This window comes from Myotis brandtii, unplaced genomic scaffold (assembly GCF_000412655.1).
Source record: "Myotis brandtii unplaced genomic scaffold, ASM41265v1 scaffold165, whole genome shotgun sequence".
In the NCBI taxonomy this organism is placed as follows: Eukaryota; Metazoa; Chordata; class Mammalia; order Chiroptera; family Vespertilionidae; genus Myotis; species Myotis brandtii.
Window position 1 is genome coordinate 13118006 of NW_005356042.1, and position 14547 is coordinate 13132552.

A 14547-nucleotide genomic window follows, 5' to 3' on the forward strand; every position below is an offset into this window, starting at 1 on the left:
AATAGTTTTCCCCCCAGTTGCCCCCCCCCCCCCCGCCAAAGTTTGACGTATCTTTTTTTCTTTCTTGACTGCAACAAATAACTTTGTCCCATTTTTTTTTCTATTGATTCTTTTTCTGCATGAAGCTACTATCTGATCTCCAAACAAAACAAAAAAAAGTCTAAAATGTTTCCTTTCCTACTAAAGACAAGTCAATGCCTAAAACAGTGATTTAGAAAGGTCATTTTAGGACAAACTCACAGATATTATGGCAGCCTTCTACGGATCCAAAAACCAGGAAGCTAGGAAAACACCAAACTAATTTCAGTAACTGGATAGCCTGGCCTCCCATCCCTAAAATGACGACCATTTATTAAGTGCCTGCAATGTTGAGCAGGCAATTCCCTGGGCACCCTGGAGTTCCCATCTTTGCAGAGCAGAAATATCATCCATGTTTCACAGATGTGGAACCGCAGCTCAGAGAAGGAAGGTAACTTGCCCCAAGCCACTCAGATGGGACGTGGTTGGGCCAGGTTTCAAAACTAGGTCACGTCTGCTTCCCGAGTCAGTATTCCCTCTCCTGCACCCTGCCGCCTCTCCAGACAGAAACCCGCTACCTATCAAGCTTCCCCTGACTGTCAGCAGAGCTATTTTCAGCAGTGGTACAATTTCACCACGCAGGAGCCAGGCTCATCAAGTGAGAAAATGCATAGAAAAGCTCTGAAGAGTGGTTATGGCCATTAATAGATGATCTGGAGAAATCTGTAAAACCAAAATAACCAAATGTCACCTATTATGTTATCGTAGGGCTCAAGCCATTGCAAGCCGACCAACTGTGCATTTTTTGGGGTGCTTCCTCCTTAAATGCAGGCATTAAGCAGCAGTGCCCATGATTTGAGGTGTGATAGATGAGACATCTATGCTTAAAAGTTTTTAGTGGAGCAGACTGGGAAGGTAGGCCAACTTCTTTCTCATGAATTTCCTCTTGATCACAAGATTGAATATGTACTTAAAGTAATAGACACTTTGAGATAAATTAACTTCTAAGAGAAAGGAACATTTTGAAAATTAAATTATACTACATGAATCAAGCAATCAATTAGCAATCAATACATAGCCAATAGTTACGCACAGAAGATGAAAAGGCAATTCATAAAAGAGTAAATACAAATGGAGGAACGTACGAAGAGCTGATCAATCTCACTAACAATCAGAGGCATGAAAATTAAAGTGATACTTTTTAAAAAATCTTAATTGCCAAGGTTGGCAAGGATGCGAGGCATTCAATTGGTATAAGCTCCCAGGGGTGTGGTTTGACAAAACCAGCCAGGATATTAAGGTTAGGAACAAATCCTCTGATTCAGCAACTCCACTTCCAGGAAATAAAACTATAGAATAGTCACAGATAGGTGAGAACACTTAATTACAAACTGTTCGTCTCCATTCTACCGTTATCAAAACCATGAAATCCACCCATATGTGCCACAGTAAAAGACTGGTTAGAATCATATAGAAAATACTATACAACCACTTAAGATGTTGTAGAATAGTCAACGGCAGGGAAGAATGCTCATGAACCACAGTTAAGTAGGAAAATCACAAAAGAAAAGAAAGGGAACATGCTAAGAATAAAATATGCTAAATATTAAAATTCATGTTTTATAACAGTAACATTAATTTTAAAGTACTTTATGAGAAGGCATGTAAAGCTGATCCGGCCTCACACACCTGACATAAACACGAACTTGACAAATACTGGCTCCCATTCCTCTATAATTCTCCTTCCCCCCCCTCCCCCCTCACCCCTCTCTCCCCCCACCCCCAAACCCATTTTACAGGAACACCAAAGGGGAACTGGGTAGAGAAAGTGTCTGTACTAATTCATGACTGCCCAGCAGTTCAGAGATCACATTTGCCTCCCTCCCTACAGACACCACACCCAACACACAGCTTGGCACAGAGCGGGCTTTCACCGATGTTAAGATAACTTTGTTGATTTCAGATTGGATGAGCTGCTTGGGAAGAGCCTGGTCAGGAGTGTGCACTATTCCTTGGAACAACAAGACAGCAAATAGAACAAAGCCGGCCCCAGACATGGTGTCAGAAGTTCTCTGCTCTAGTTCTGCAGGCACCCACCACTCAGGAGCTGTGTGATCTCAGAGAAGTGACCTCACCCCTCTGTGCTTTCATTCTGACACTATTTCAAGATAGCTGGGAGCACTGTGGTAAGAATTAAATACAACGTATACAGAACCGTTATATATTCTAAAGAGCTAGTCACATAAGATAATCTTACAGTGATCAGTAAATACTAATTATTCCAGAATAATTAAGCAAATTTTAGAGGTAGGAATGATAATGAAAAATGTTTTGATAGTTTTAACTTGTTTCCGCACGACTGCACAAGAAACTTCTTTGGTTCTGATTTTGTTTCTCTTTATATGAGATAATTTGTTAATATGTAAGAACTAGCTCTATCCACTTTGCTAGTTTCTCTGTAATTCTTCTGCCCCATCCACTCACCCATCCCTCCCCCAACCTAGGGAGAAATAGTAAAACACTGGAATAAATCCCCGCCCCCCCATCTCACCCACATAAACTCTCTCCTTCTGTCTGTCTCGCACATGCACACAATGCAGGTCTCCTCTCAGAGTCCATGAGGAAACCTCGATTTGCTTTCAGAGATGGCACGATTTGAATATGGCTTCTAACAAGGAAAACCAAGTGCCACAGCCTGGTGAACAAATAACTCACAGATTAGAAAAAATGAGATTCTAACCACGTCACACAACTCATCAAAAGGAGGACACTTCCTGCTTACCGCATTTAGTTAGGCTTGTGTAGATACAGACTGGCACTTCGTGAAATGCAGTGTTATTAAGCCAAAGGAAGATAATGAATTTAGGCAAGAAACTCTAGCTTTTGATCAATCTACTGGAGCCCTTTATTTAAGAAATCTTTGCAAGAAGGCCCTCCTATTGACCCCCAAATGTTATTCTGCAAAAGGTTCAGGACTCATATATGAAGTTTGTGTATATGCTTCAGAAAGTGCAGGAAAGAATGTGGGCTGCATCATGCTAAATAAGTGACCTTCAAGTGTCAACATGTCTTTTACTATAAAATATGTAATAATTCCCAGAATAACCATCATTTTAATAACTTTTATTTGATAAACAACAAATATACCTGTACATGAATGACCAAAGTATCTTTACTCTGGTAAAATAGTTTTGCAATGTTACAAGTAAGTTCACAATGCTTTCAGGCCCTTGCCTTTTCAAAAGAGAAAAAGTAGGCTGCTGAGAGAAAGAATAATATAAATAAGTGTAATATGGTACAGTGTATTCATTTTATCCCCATTTAAAATCTGAAAATAAGCAGTTTTATAAAGCCAAAAGTGTTTTCTTTTCTGGGCCAAATTTCTGTTTGAGAACTGAAGCATGCAATTAACGGGCTGCCTCAAACTTCAGTTATGGAGCCAAGATAAAAATTACCCTCCTTAAGATCTTGTATGTGTAGAGTAATGGCTATTTGGTTCAAATTAAGTATTTGGTTTAATGTGCCCTCTCTTACTTAAGAAATATATACTAAGCCCAAAAGGGCACATTTTCTTCTAATCCAAGAACATATCATTAATAAACAATCTAAATATAATAAATTATATAATACTGGGTGGTAAGGCCAGGGTGGCAGGGGCAGGGAAACTCTATATTCTTAGAAAGAAGTATAAGATCACCAAGGCATTTTAAATGACCTTAAACAGAGGCATCAGTATTTAAATATTTAAATTTCCACTTAGAAAAAAAAAAATCACATTATTGATAGGACAGCACACTCAAAACCAATAATGTCATGAAAGCACATGCCCTTGTGTAATTTGGCAGGACAGGCTGCTCCCTGAATACAATAGACCTTTTTATTAAACGGATCTCTTCATCCTTGGCATTTTATGCCACAAAAACACCCAAAAACAAAAAAAGCGGGAGTGAGAAATAAAAAGAAACAAACATGACACTAGTAACAGTCTTCAGTTTGAACTCTTTCCCCAAGAAGTATAAGACCTAAAAGATATGTTAGAAAAGTAAGAGACATTATTTAGCAAAAATGAAAGCAAGCCTGGCTGGAGTAGAGGAAAACTATATTGAGATGCTATGGCTTTTGTGTAACTATACCAAAGGGCAACAGAGCCCTCTAGTGGAGAAAACATATAAGTAGATGGTTCTCTTTCAGGTTAATTTACAGGGAAAATATGTGGAACCTTTTCTAAGATCAAATTAATTAAACTGGGTATTATGTAAAATAGTTTCCAAATTTTAAAACCTTATAAAACACTTGTAATATCAATCAGGATAGAAATCATATTTTTAAATATTCTCTTTAAATTAGGACTCTGAACCATTTTGTCATTGAACAATAGCTTATGTAACTCTCATCTGTTATGCTGGCACTATAACAAATAAATTAAAATCTAAACCTACATGCAAGTATGCAATTCAACTGATCTCATGAAACAAAAAAAAGTTTCAATTGAGATGAGGTACATTATTTATACATTACTCTCTATATATTATTTATTAATATTTTTAAATAAGTTTTTTATGAGATTGTCCAAATTATGAGATGAGGCTCATTAGAATACTTCAATTGGTCTTTTTAGAAAGAAACATACTAGTATAAAGCTTCTAAATACTCTGATCATGTTATTTCCATGCATAGTCAATGTCTAAGAATAGCAAATATAAAACAGTTGCTTAATTCATAAGATAATAAATCTCAATTTTTATGTACAATTGTTCAAGGACTTTCTCCAAGATAGTCAAAAATCTCAATATTTACTCAGAACAAAATAATTTCAAAATCATTTTACTTGTAATAAACAGATATGTTTTAGCATAAAAGAAAAGTGGTCACAAATGTTTTTAATTTAAAATGAGAGTTTAAATTACCAAAAGGTTAGATTATTACAGAAATTGTCCTCTACTTAATAAGCACCAGGTTCTTTAAAAGAAGATAAATGCCAAGATCCCACTGGTTTAAGTTTTGTTGACAATTGGAAAAGAAATTGTAATCAGACATCTGAGGATCCCAAGTGTAAATGATCCCATACAATAAAGTCTTAACCACGAAGAGGACTGTAAGTTAGCTCTAGCCTCAAATTCATGGGATCTTTCGGAGAAAGTGAAAGGCAAAGTTCAGTAACGCGAGGTGTGGAAACGAAAACCAAGAACTAAAGGTACAAAGGGAACTAGTCTCGTTCATAATTGTGAAGTGTGGATTTAAAAATCTTGAGAATACACTTTTTTACAGAAAGAAAAGTAATTTTCTTGTATTACTATAGAACTGGTAGAATTTAGACTAGATATGAATTCATCATGGTGATGATTTGCAGGATAAAAGAGTATGGCAAGTATACTTCACACTGTAACTACAACACATGATTTAGGAACATGACCCTGAGCTTTAACAAACGGGTTCTCTAAGCCCAAACCACCAATTTCAAAATTATACTATACAACATTTTGGGTTTGCCCATGGGAAATCTGGTACCTTCATTGAAGGGAATAAATTTAGGGGTGACTTTGATAGTTTGCACATGGACTTTTTACCTCTCACAACATACAAATTTTGATATTTAAGTATGTGTATGTATACCTATGCATACATCGGCATATATATGCACACATATTAGCATCCTTGTAATAAACCTTAGGAAGGTGACTACATAGAAAAGTGAAGTGCTGGTCCTGAAATATCTTTTACTGGTATACTAGTTTACCAAGGTACCAAGCTTGTATTTGTTCAAGGAGAAAAACATTTTTTCTTTTCAATGGATCCTCTGACTCAAAAACCAAAACCAGCCCAGGTTATTCTAGATTTAAACCCACGACATTAGACATAGTCCCGTTATGAAGGCTCATCCTGCCTAAACTCTGAAAGAGACTTAATAATCAGATTTTATCCACTACTGATTTAAGATTAGCAATTAAGAAAGTTTTCTCATCATTACCAATGAACATTAGACTGAAAATATCTAAACTACTCATAATTAATAGTTTTAAAAAGGATGTTTGACAAAACCTGGATTTCATGCCTTAAATATGATTATGAAAAATCTGTCGGCTCATTGAAACAATCTGCATGAGTTTCAACAACTGTCCTTGCTAAGAAACAGTGAACAGGGCGGGCCTGTCCCACATTCAGGCATTCAATCAATCCCTCATTAGAAGGATCCTGCCTTCGATGGGCACATCACCCTCAGAGTCAAGAAGGCAGCATTTTATATGAACTATTTATCTGCAGAGCCAAATTAGCTTGACAGGGTGTGTCTAGAGCAGGGGTCCTCAAACTTTTTAAACAGGGGGCCAGTTCACTGTCCCTCAGACTGTTGGAGGGCCGGACTATAGTTTAAAAAAAAACTATGAACAAATTCCTATGCACACTGCACATATCTTATTTTGAAGTAAAAAACAAAACGGGAACAAATACAATATTTGTATTTGCATGTGGCCCGCGGGCCGTAGTTTGAGGACCCCTGGTCTAGAAAAAGAAGCTATGGGATCTTCCATGATGAGAAATTTCTTAGCCTCAAAAATTCTCTCTCCTGAGACTCCGCAATAACACTTGTATTTAATGATCACCATGTTGAAGCCATTTCCATTCATTTTTCACCCAATCAGAGTCCTCAAGCCCCTAACTCCACACAGTCGTGAACCGCCTGCCCTTCCTGCTCAGTGCCAGGTGAGCACCAACAGAACCGAATTCCTCCCTTGCCTCTACTGGTTAGCAGTTGAGACTGCAGGGTCCGGGTCTCTTGGTCTAGCAGAAGCTTTAGGTGAAGAGATGACTTCCCCTGGATACTGAGATGCTGAGCTCCACACAGAGAGGTCCACAAGCTACAGCTTTCAATCTACAAAGGTCTTCGGGTTCAGAATGCTGGTTAAACAAAGGTCAAGGAGAGAAGAGTGTTAGTTTCTGAGGAGGCAACATCCTAAAGCTTGCAGCTCCCTAACTAGGGGGAAACAGACTTGAGGCAAAGGGTGCAGGGTACTGGTGGGATGTCCCCAGCAGTCATATATGATGTGTTGCCACAATCTTCCTGTAGCCTGGGGACATCCCATATATCTAAATTTTACCTAAAATGTGTCGGATTTAGAGACTGTTGGGGTAATTTTACTTTGAAAGAAATTAGATCACCTAATGCAGGGGCTGGCAAGCTTTTTCTGTAAAGAGCCCGATAGTAACTATTTTAGGCTTTGCAGACCATATGGTCTCTGACATAATGGCCAATCTCTGCTTGTAACATGTAAACAGCCACAGACAACATGGGAGTGAATGGGGATGGTTGTGTTCTAATGAAACCTGACTTATAAAATCAAGCGGCGGGTCAGATTCAGCCCATGGGCCGTAGTTTGCCAGCCTGAATCTAGACAGCTGACTCCAGTCAACAGCGACTCCTGGCTACAGACTTCAAGTGTCAGAGCACTTGAAGTTACAATGTTTTATTCTGATGGCTCCTCAAAATCCTTCTTCTACCTTCCAGAATCACCCTGACCTTTTTTTAGTGGAATTAACTAGGAGTCCCTACAACTGCCTTAGTAAAGTCAAATATCAAAAATTCAAAATATGAATGTATATCATTTACAGCAGGGAAAGAAGCAGACAAGACAAAAATCTGCGTAGAGGCCACTTGGAAGGGGCAGTGTCCTAGCACAACCCAGAGTTCATGAAGGAAAGGTGACCCCTTCTCACCATCTGATCATCTGTTTCAACAAGAGAGAGAACTTCAACAAACAGCAATTCCAACAGAGCAGTGCCTTGTGGGGAATTTTTTTTTTTTTAACCACTAGAAACATCAGAATTGTAAAGAAAATGAGGTTATCTATGTTTTCATTCACAGAGTCACCACTATGCAAATAAATACTGATAGGTTTTGTTCCAGCCTACTCTGCCTCAAGAACAGACATTCACAGCTCGGACGTAGAAAACAGGCTTCCCTCAGCGGCTAAGGAAAGCTCTGATGGGAGATGACTCTTGAATGCCCAGAAATCTTGGAAATGAAGATGCCCGATTCGCTCTGCATTCAGCTATTTGATTTGGCATGGGCAGAAATAAAGTGGTGATAGCAATTTGTAAATTGGCCTATTTCACAGTGCAGTAGAAGGAAGGACTTTATCTAGAAGCCGCAGCCTACTTGGGCAAGGACACTTTCTAAGACAGCCACGTGGGACATAAAGGCTAACTCAGCAACGACGAGAGCCCTGTGCCTGTCTTCAGCCTCTTTTCTTTAAGCCTGATACCACCACTGCTGCAGAGTGAAGTAATTTGCAAGGATTTGATTGCCTGGAATGCTCAGTACAATATTATTTTAAAAATTAAGAATAAAAACCTTCAGCACTCACCTAGATTTATGCTCCTCAAGAGTGGAGAAGGGAATGGGCAGTGTTAAAGGCAATTTCTGAGGGAAGGTTGGAGCTGGGGAAATAGCAGCCGTGACTGAACAGAAAGCGCTGGTCTACCTACGACCCTCCCTAACACCCCTTCCTTTCTCCCTGAGCTTCACAATTGGCCGCCGTATCTGTCGGGACCACAGATGCCTGCTTGCAGTGTCCACAAAATGGATTATGGACATCAAGAAAGAAGGGTCTTCAAAGGGACATGGGAGCCGTGAAGAGGCAGAGTCCTGGGCTTTCCTCAAAGAGGTTCAAGGTCCATTCTGATAACACCACACTTATCCCCGTTTTAGAATATCCTCCTCCTCTTCAATCATGATTAAACATCCAACTCAACATAGCTCTTTGTATGAACCTACTCGATTCGTCCAGGATTACAATGTCATAAGCCTGATGTTGCAAACCCCTGACAGGGCATTAGCCATATCCAAAGGTCTGTTATCAAACATCAGACAAAGTATAAACACTCATGCCAAAAGTCAGCAGTAATCACATATCTAACTAAAGAAAAAGCAGTCTAGGCAGAAGAGTGAAGGAATGAAATCTCTTAGTCAATTTTCTGGTTAACTAAGTGTTAAATAAAAAGGGTTTCATTTACTTAAGTCCTTATTTTTTCTTAATTATGCTACATGTATTGATTGGTCATCAACCTCACATAACAGTAGTCAATGCAATGAACACAACATATTTTTTCTTCGATGACTGGGGATCTAGCCATTATTTTTAATATAGTGTCATCAGTTTTGATTACCAATGATAACTATATAGAACTCATCCCAAAACAAGTTCAGAAAATTGCGCTGAACATATTCTGCGCCCAGGGTGAGGTCTGCGAATTGATTTTAAATAAACCTCTTTCAAATAAACAAGTGGTTCTCAACCTGTGGGTCGCGACCCCTTTGGCGGTCGAACGACCCTTTCACAGCGGTCGCCTAAGACCATCCTGCATATCAGATATTTACATTACGATTCATAACAGTAGCAAAATTACAGTTATGAAGTAGCAATGAAAATAATTTTATGGTTGGGGGTCACAACCTGAGGAACTGTTTTAAAGGGCCAGAAGGTTGAGAACCACTGAAATAAACAAACAAACTCCAGTTGCTTCTTTGCCTTCACAGACAAGTGCAGTCACAAGTTCTGCTCAAAGACTGTAGCTCATTAGAGTGTAGACCCTGCACAATAACTAATCCTCTAACTTGTGTTTTCACCTCCAGAGCATGAGCTAATGATGCTAGGGAATGATTCTGGGGCTTCAAGAAGGGGTTACTGAAAATGAAGAAAGAGAAAGGAGAGAGGACAGGACATGCACAAAGGGGGTAAGAAAGAGAAGATCGACAAGGGAGGGGCACTGGGGGTGGGAGTGGTCAAAGGACAGAGAGAACCTTCCAGAAGACAGCTGAATGCAATCCCATCTTTTGTCTCCATAAATTAAGATGCATATCCTTACTCAAAGCAGTTGGTTCTTACAGATCCAGATATTGATGTAAATGGACAAAGACAAAATAAGAGTAAAATCCTATGGAGAGTTACTGTACAGGCATCTGCTTTGCCGCTACTTCCTTAACCGCCCATGATGCTAAGGGAAGAACACCCCTTGAGCCACCTACCTCATGATGGTCATTGTGGTTCAACACCAGCAATTAGCAGGATTAATTTACAGGTTAAGGCATGCACTAATTGTCCAACTTTATAAAGAAATGAAATCCTTTACCAAAGGAAAATTATATTCTCAATGACCAACTGAAACCTGCAGTATCCTTAGTAACAAAATCATGATATGTCATTGTTCCCTATTATTCCACTAACCAATCAATTTCGATTTCAACAACCCAAGTAATTGGAATATGTCCGTACACCACACAGAGCAGGTCAGAAACTCTTAGAGGGAGACTGGTGTCTCTAACCCTTGAACACCAAAATAGCCACGATCTTTCGCTGAGTGTGCACCTTTCACAGAAGACAAGGTCAGCCCCTACACAGCCTTTCATGGTAACACTGGGATTTTAAAAGAGAGCAGGATTTTAACTAAGCAATAGCTGAAAAGGCTATAAGTACGTTTTTAAATCAGAGAATCACTATGTAAGATTTCATTATAGCAGTCATAATAATAATAATAATAAAAATAACTGTAAGTTAGTGGCCTACCTATTCCTGAGTTAGCTCCAGTAACTACAACCACTTTGCCAGTGAAGTCCCGGCCCTGGAGTATTTCCATGGCTGTGGTGCTCCCATCGTATCTCTGTCTGTTGGTTGGCTTTGTAGGATTATCATCCACAGTAAATGCCAATCTTGGGTCCAAATAGGTAGTTCTTTTATTTATATGGCTGCAAAGAAAAGGAGAGAGCAGTGACCCCACAGCAGTGAGCACAGGCGTTTATAAGTGTAAGATAATGTTACAGTTTAGGCTAGACAAACCCCTTTCTTCATGTACTAAAACGGCTTATTTTTTTTTTTCTTTTTTCTTTTTTAAATATATTTTATTGATCTTAGAGAGGAAGGGAGAGGGAGAGAAAGATAGAAACATCAATGATGAGAATCATTGATCAGCTGCCTCCTGCACGCCCCCTACTGGGGATCGAACCCTCAGCCCAGGCATGTGCCCTTGGCAGGAATCCAAGCTGGGACCCTTCGGTCCGCAGGCCAATGCTCTACCCATTAAGCCAAACCAGCTAGGGCAAAACGGCTTATTATTAAGCCCAGGAAGAACTGAAGTCCATGTAGTCTATCTTCTGGCCCCAAGAAGAACTACATTCCTGCCGGGAAAGAGTCATCTACTCCTTTCCTTCAGAACTGCCTGTAAAATACGCTGTAACATACACTATGCATTGCTTTGTACCCTTAAATCTCAAAAAAGAAGAAGGCTTTAGGTTTGTTTTCAATTCATGTAAATGTGGCTATAAGATCTGTCAGTCACTCTTTTTAGATTTCAATTAAATCTTTTGGCCCTGTGCAAGGGCCTAAGAAGATTGGTAGAGAAACAGAAAACTCAAAATGGTAAGTCTCAACAGTAAATATGAAGCCGACCAACTACTAAATTTCTAAAGATTTTCCTGTTAAGACTGTACTCATACCTCCTACAAGCACTCTAATTTTGATTTGGAATTGATCACAATATTGTAAAAACAATATTAAAATATATTTGGGACACATGGATTAACAGGTTACTCCTTATGTAAAGTATTTATTGCATTTTAAATTCTTGGAATTTGAGATAAAGACCTCAAATATCTTAAAAACTAGTAAGAACTTCCAAAAAGAGATGAGATTTCAAGATTTGTAAAAGTATATATAGTTTTACAACTATACTTATCATCCTATAAATACTGAGACCCAAAAATAATCCAACTTTCATTGTAATTACAGCCATAGCTGCCAGATAAACGTTTGCACTCCAACGTTACACGCAGATGACAGAGCAGTGCTATGCTGGACCCAGTTCACATGGGCTTGCAAGAGCCCAATGTGCATAAATATTTCTCCCCAACTCCTCAGTGACTTCAACTTGGGAGCTTGAAACAGGCTGTGGTGAAAGTACTTACACCATGGTAACAAATCTGGACTTTCCCGCCAGAGAGCTGTGTTAACATGAGCCAGCACACCCCTCCAGCAGGCCCAGGGAGGTCAGATGACCAGCCAGGGCAGCCCGGGGCCGGCTTGCCTCCCTTGGGGCACTGTGGGGATTGAATGAGCTACTACTACAGGTATAAGGTGACTAGAATCACGCCTGGCTCACACAATGTGCTAGACCGGTGGTTACTACTGTTGTTTGTTATGGGAATTTACTCTAAAGAGAGTTTTACAGATAAGAATGTTCAAAACATTATTTATAGGTACAGCTTCCCAATAATAGGAATTTAACAACACCACTGCCCGCTCTCTCTACAAAATAATACTCTATAGCCATTAAACATTTACTTGAAAAATATATAAGGATATGTGAAAATGCTCACAAATACATTATGTGGAAAAACAGGCTACTAAGCAGTTCACAAAGTACATTTCCATCTTTTTTTTTAAGAAAGTGTGTGTATATAAAACAGAGTGGATGAATAAATGCAAAAATTGTAAAAGTAGTTATTCCTATTAAGATTATGTTATATACTGTGCCATATTTTTCTATAGTCAATGTATATTATTTTTATGATAAAAATATTTAAAGTAAAATGGCTGAGAACAGTTACTATGTAGACACTTACTCGACAAAATACACTTGTCCATTCTCATCCGTTTCCTGTTCCCATCCATACGGCAAATCTGAAACACAGGAAAGACTGAGTCTACAGGAGGTAGGGGTGGGGTGAACTGAGAAGGGTCCTCCTGGTCAGGAGAGAGGCCCTGCCCCCTGAAGCCTATGCCCCCAGACCACACCCAGGACACGTGTTCCCATTGTGGCAGTTGCTGAAGGCCCGTTAGCCCAAACGACTCCACATTTCTCCTTCTGGCTCAGAAATAAAACTCTGTTTCATTCTTGGTCGTTCTTAAACTCTCCACTCAGCTTCAGCTCCTGCTTTTGATGAAAACTTTACTGGTTGCTCCAGTCAATATGAATTCTCCCTTGAATGAATTCACAGAAGGTATCTTTACAACACCATTTGTATGCTGACTCACGATGCCTCTTATTCAATATAAAGCAGTTCCATTTTTTTTCCATCGGTACATACTGTCTATTCAAGTATAGACCTTCTTATACTTCTATTCCGTGGGTGACACACTTCTTCAAAAGCACCCATAAGTCATGGCGATCTCGATGGAATCCCATCAAACTCTGATATATTTAATTCCACAACAGGCACCAAGAACAAGTTTACAGTCAGTGCAGCTATAAGAAAACCTAATAAACTCTGAGTCAAAGGCCTCTACTGTTTTTATACTTTTTAGTTTAAGACCAGTAAGAAATCATCCTCACCACTCCACCCAAAGACCTCATCACCTCCTTCTGCCAAATCCCATAAGCCCCTGGGAGTGAAAGTCCAGCTCCTGCTGGCTCGCTATTAGAGGGCCTTCCCAGAATGACACAGTGACCTGTCACCTCCCTGCCTGGGATGTTCTCTTATCTAATTAAAGCTTTACATACAAAGGGTGTTGCTTTATGACCTCAAAATACAAACCTCCTGCTATTCGTTTTCTTTTTCCAGTTTTCGGATGTTCCCATTGAGTCTTCTCCTCAGTGTGACTATTAAAAAAATTCACAAAACAACAATGAGTAAAAGTCATACTTCTAAAAATCAATCCAGTGCATTAAATTTTTTCTCTCCCAAATAATACTATCTCTTGAGAGTAGTGAATTTACATTCAGGGAGAAATAGAACATAAATGTTACTGTTTGCATCAAGTCCAATTCCCTAGATTGGAAGCAGCAGCAATCTGTGGAAATGTCCTAAAAGCCTGCCTTTACACACTGGCTGGGGGGCGCGGGAGGGAAGGAGGGAGGAAGGAGGATCGCAACTTCAGCTTTAGGAAGCCAGCTCAACCACTCCACATACCTAGAGAGGAGCTTTGCTTGATATTTGTTTTAGTTTTATTCCAGGATAGATTGACAAACTTCAGTCAAATTCATAATGCTGATATTTAGATACTTAGATATAACTGTAATCTTCTTAATGATTATTCTTCCCAAAGATATAATTTCAAAGTGTTTTTTAACTACTGATTCCTAATTTCTCCCAAGAGGTAATTAAGAGTGCATAGGTCACCGAGCTGTGTGCCTTTGGTCAAAGTTACTCAACCTCAGGGCCTCAACTTCCTCATCCTCAAAATGGAAATAATCCCAGCACTGACCTCAGGGGAATGTTATGAGGATACTGCATACAAAGGGTTAAACACAGTACCTGGCATATAAGAAGCCCTCAACAGTGTTAGCTATTATTTTGAACAAATCAAATATACAAACTAGTCTGATCTCTGTGTCGAATTTAGCATTTCATCTCAGAAATGCATACAAAGTTACAATTAAAATCATAAGCCAATAATAGACTAGACCAGGGGTGGGCAAACTTTTTGACTCGAGGGCCACAATGGGTTCTTAAACTGGACCGGAGGGCCGGAACAAAAGCATGGATGGAGTGTTTGTGTGAACTAATATAAATTCAAAGTAAACACCATTACATAAAAGGGT

At 39.3% G+C, this 14547-nt stretch overlaps 1 protein-coding gene across 1 annotated transcript in view; it reads right to left on the reverse strand.

Moving 5' to 3' along the window:
* Positions 1 to 14547, reverse strand: part of WWOX (WW domain containing oxidoreductase) — a 935251-nt gene that overhangs the window by 915153 nt on the left and 5551 nt on the right. The window contains exons 2-4 of the mRNA XM_005862598.2: positions 13541 to 13605; positions 12629 to 12686; positions 10578 to 10756 (exon numbers count right to left, since the gene is read on the reverse strand). Of these exons, the coding sequence (XP_005862660.1) occupies positions 10578 to 10756; positions 12629 to 12686; positions 13541 to 13605 (302 nt within the window). The remainder of the gene's footprint in view (positions 1 to 10577; positions 10757 to 12628; positions 12687 to 13540; positions 13606 to 14547) is intronic.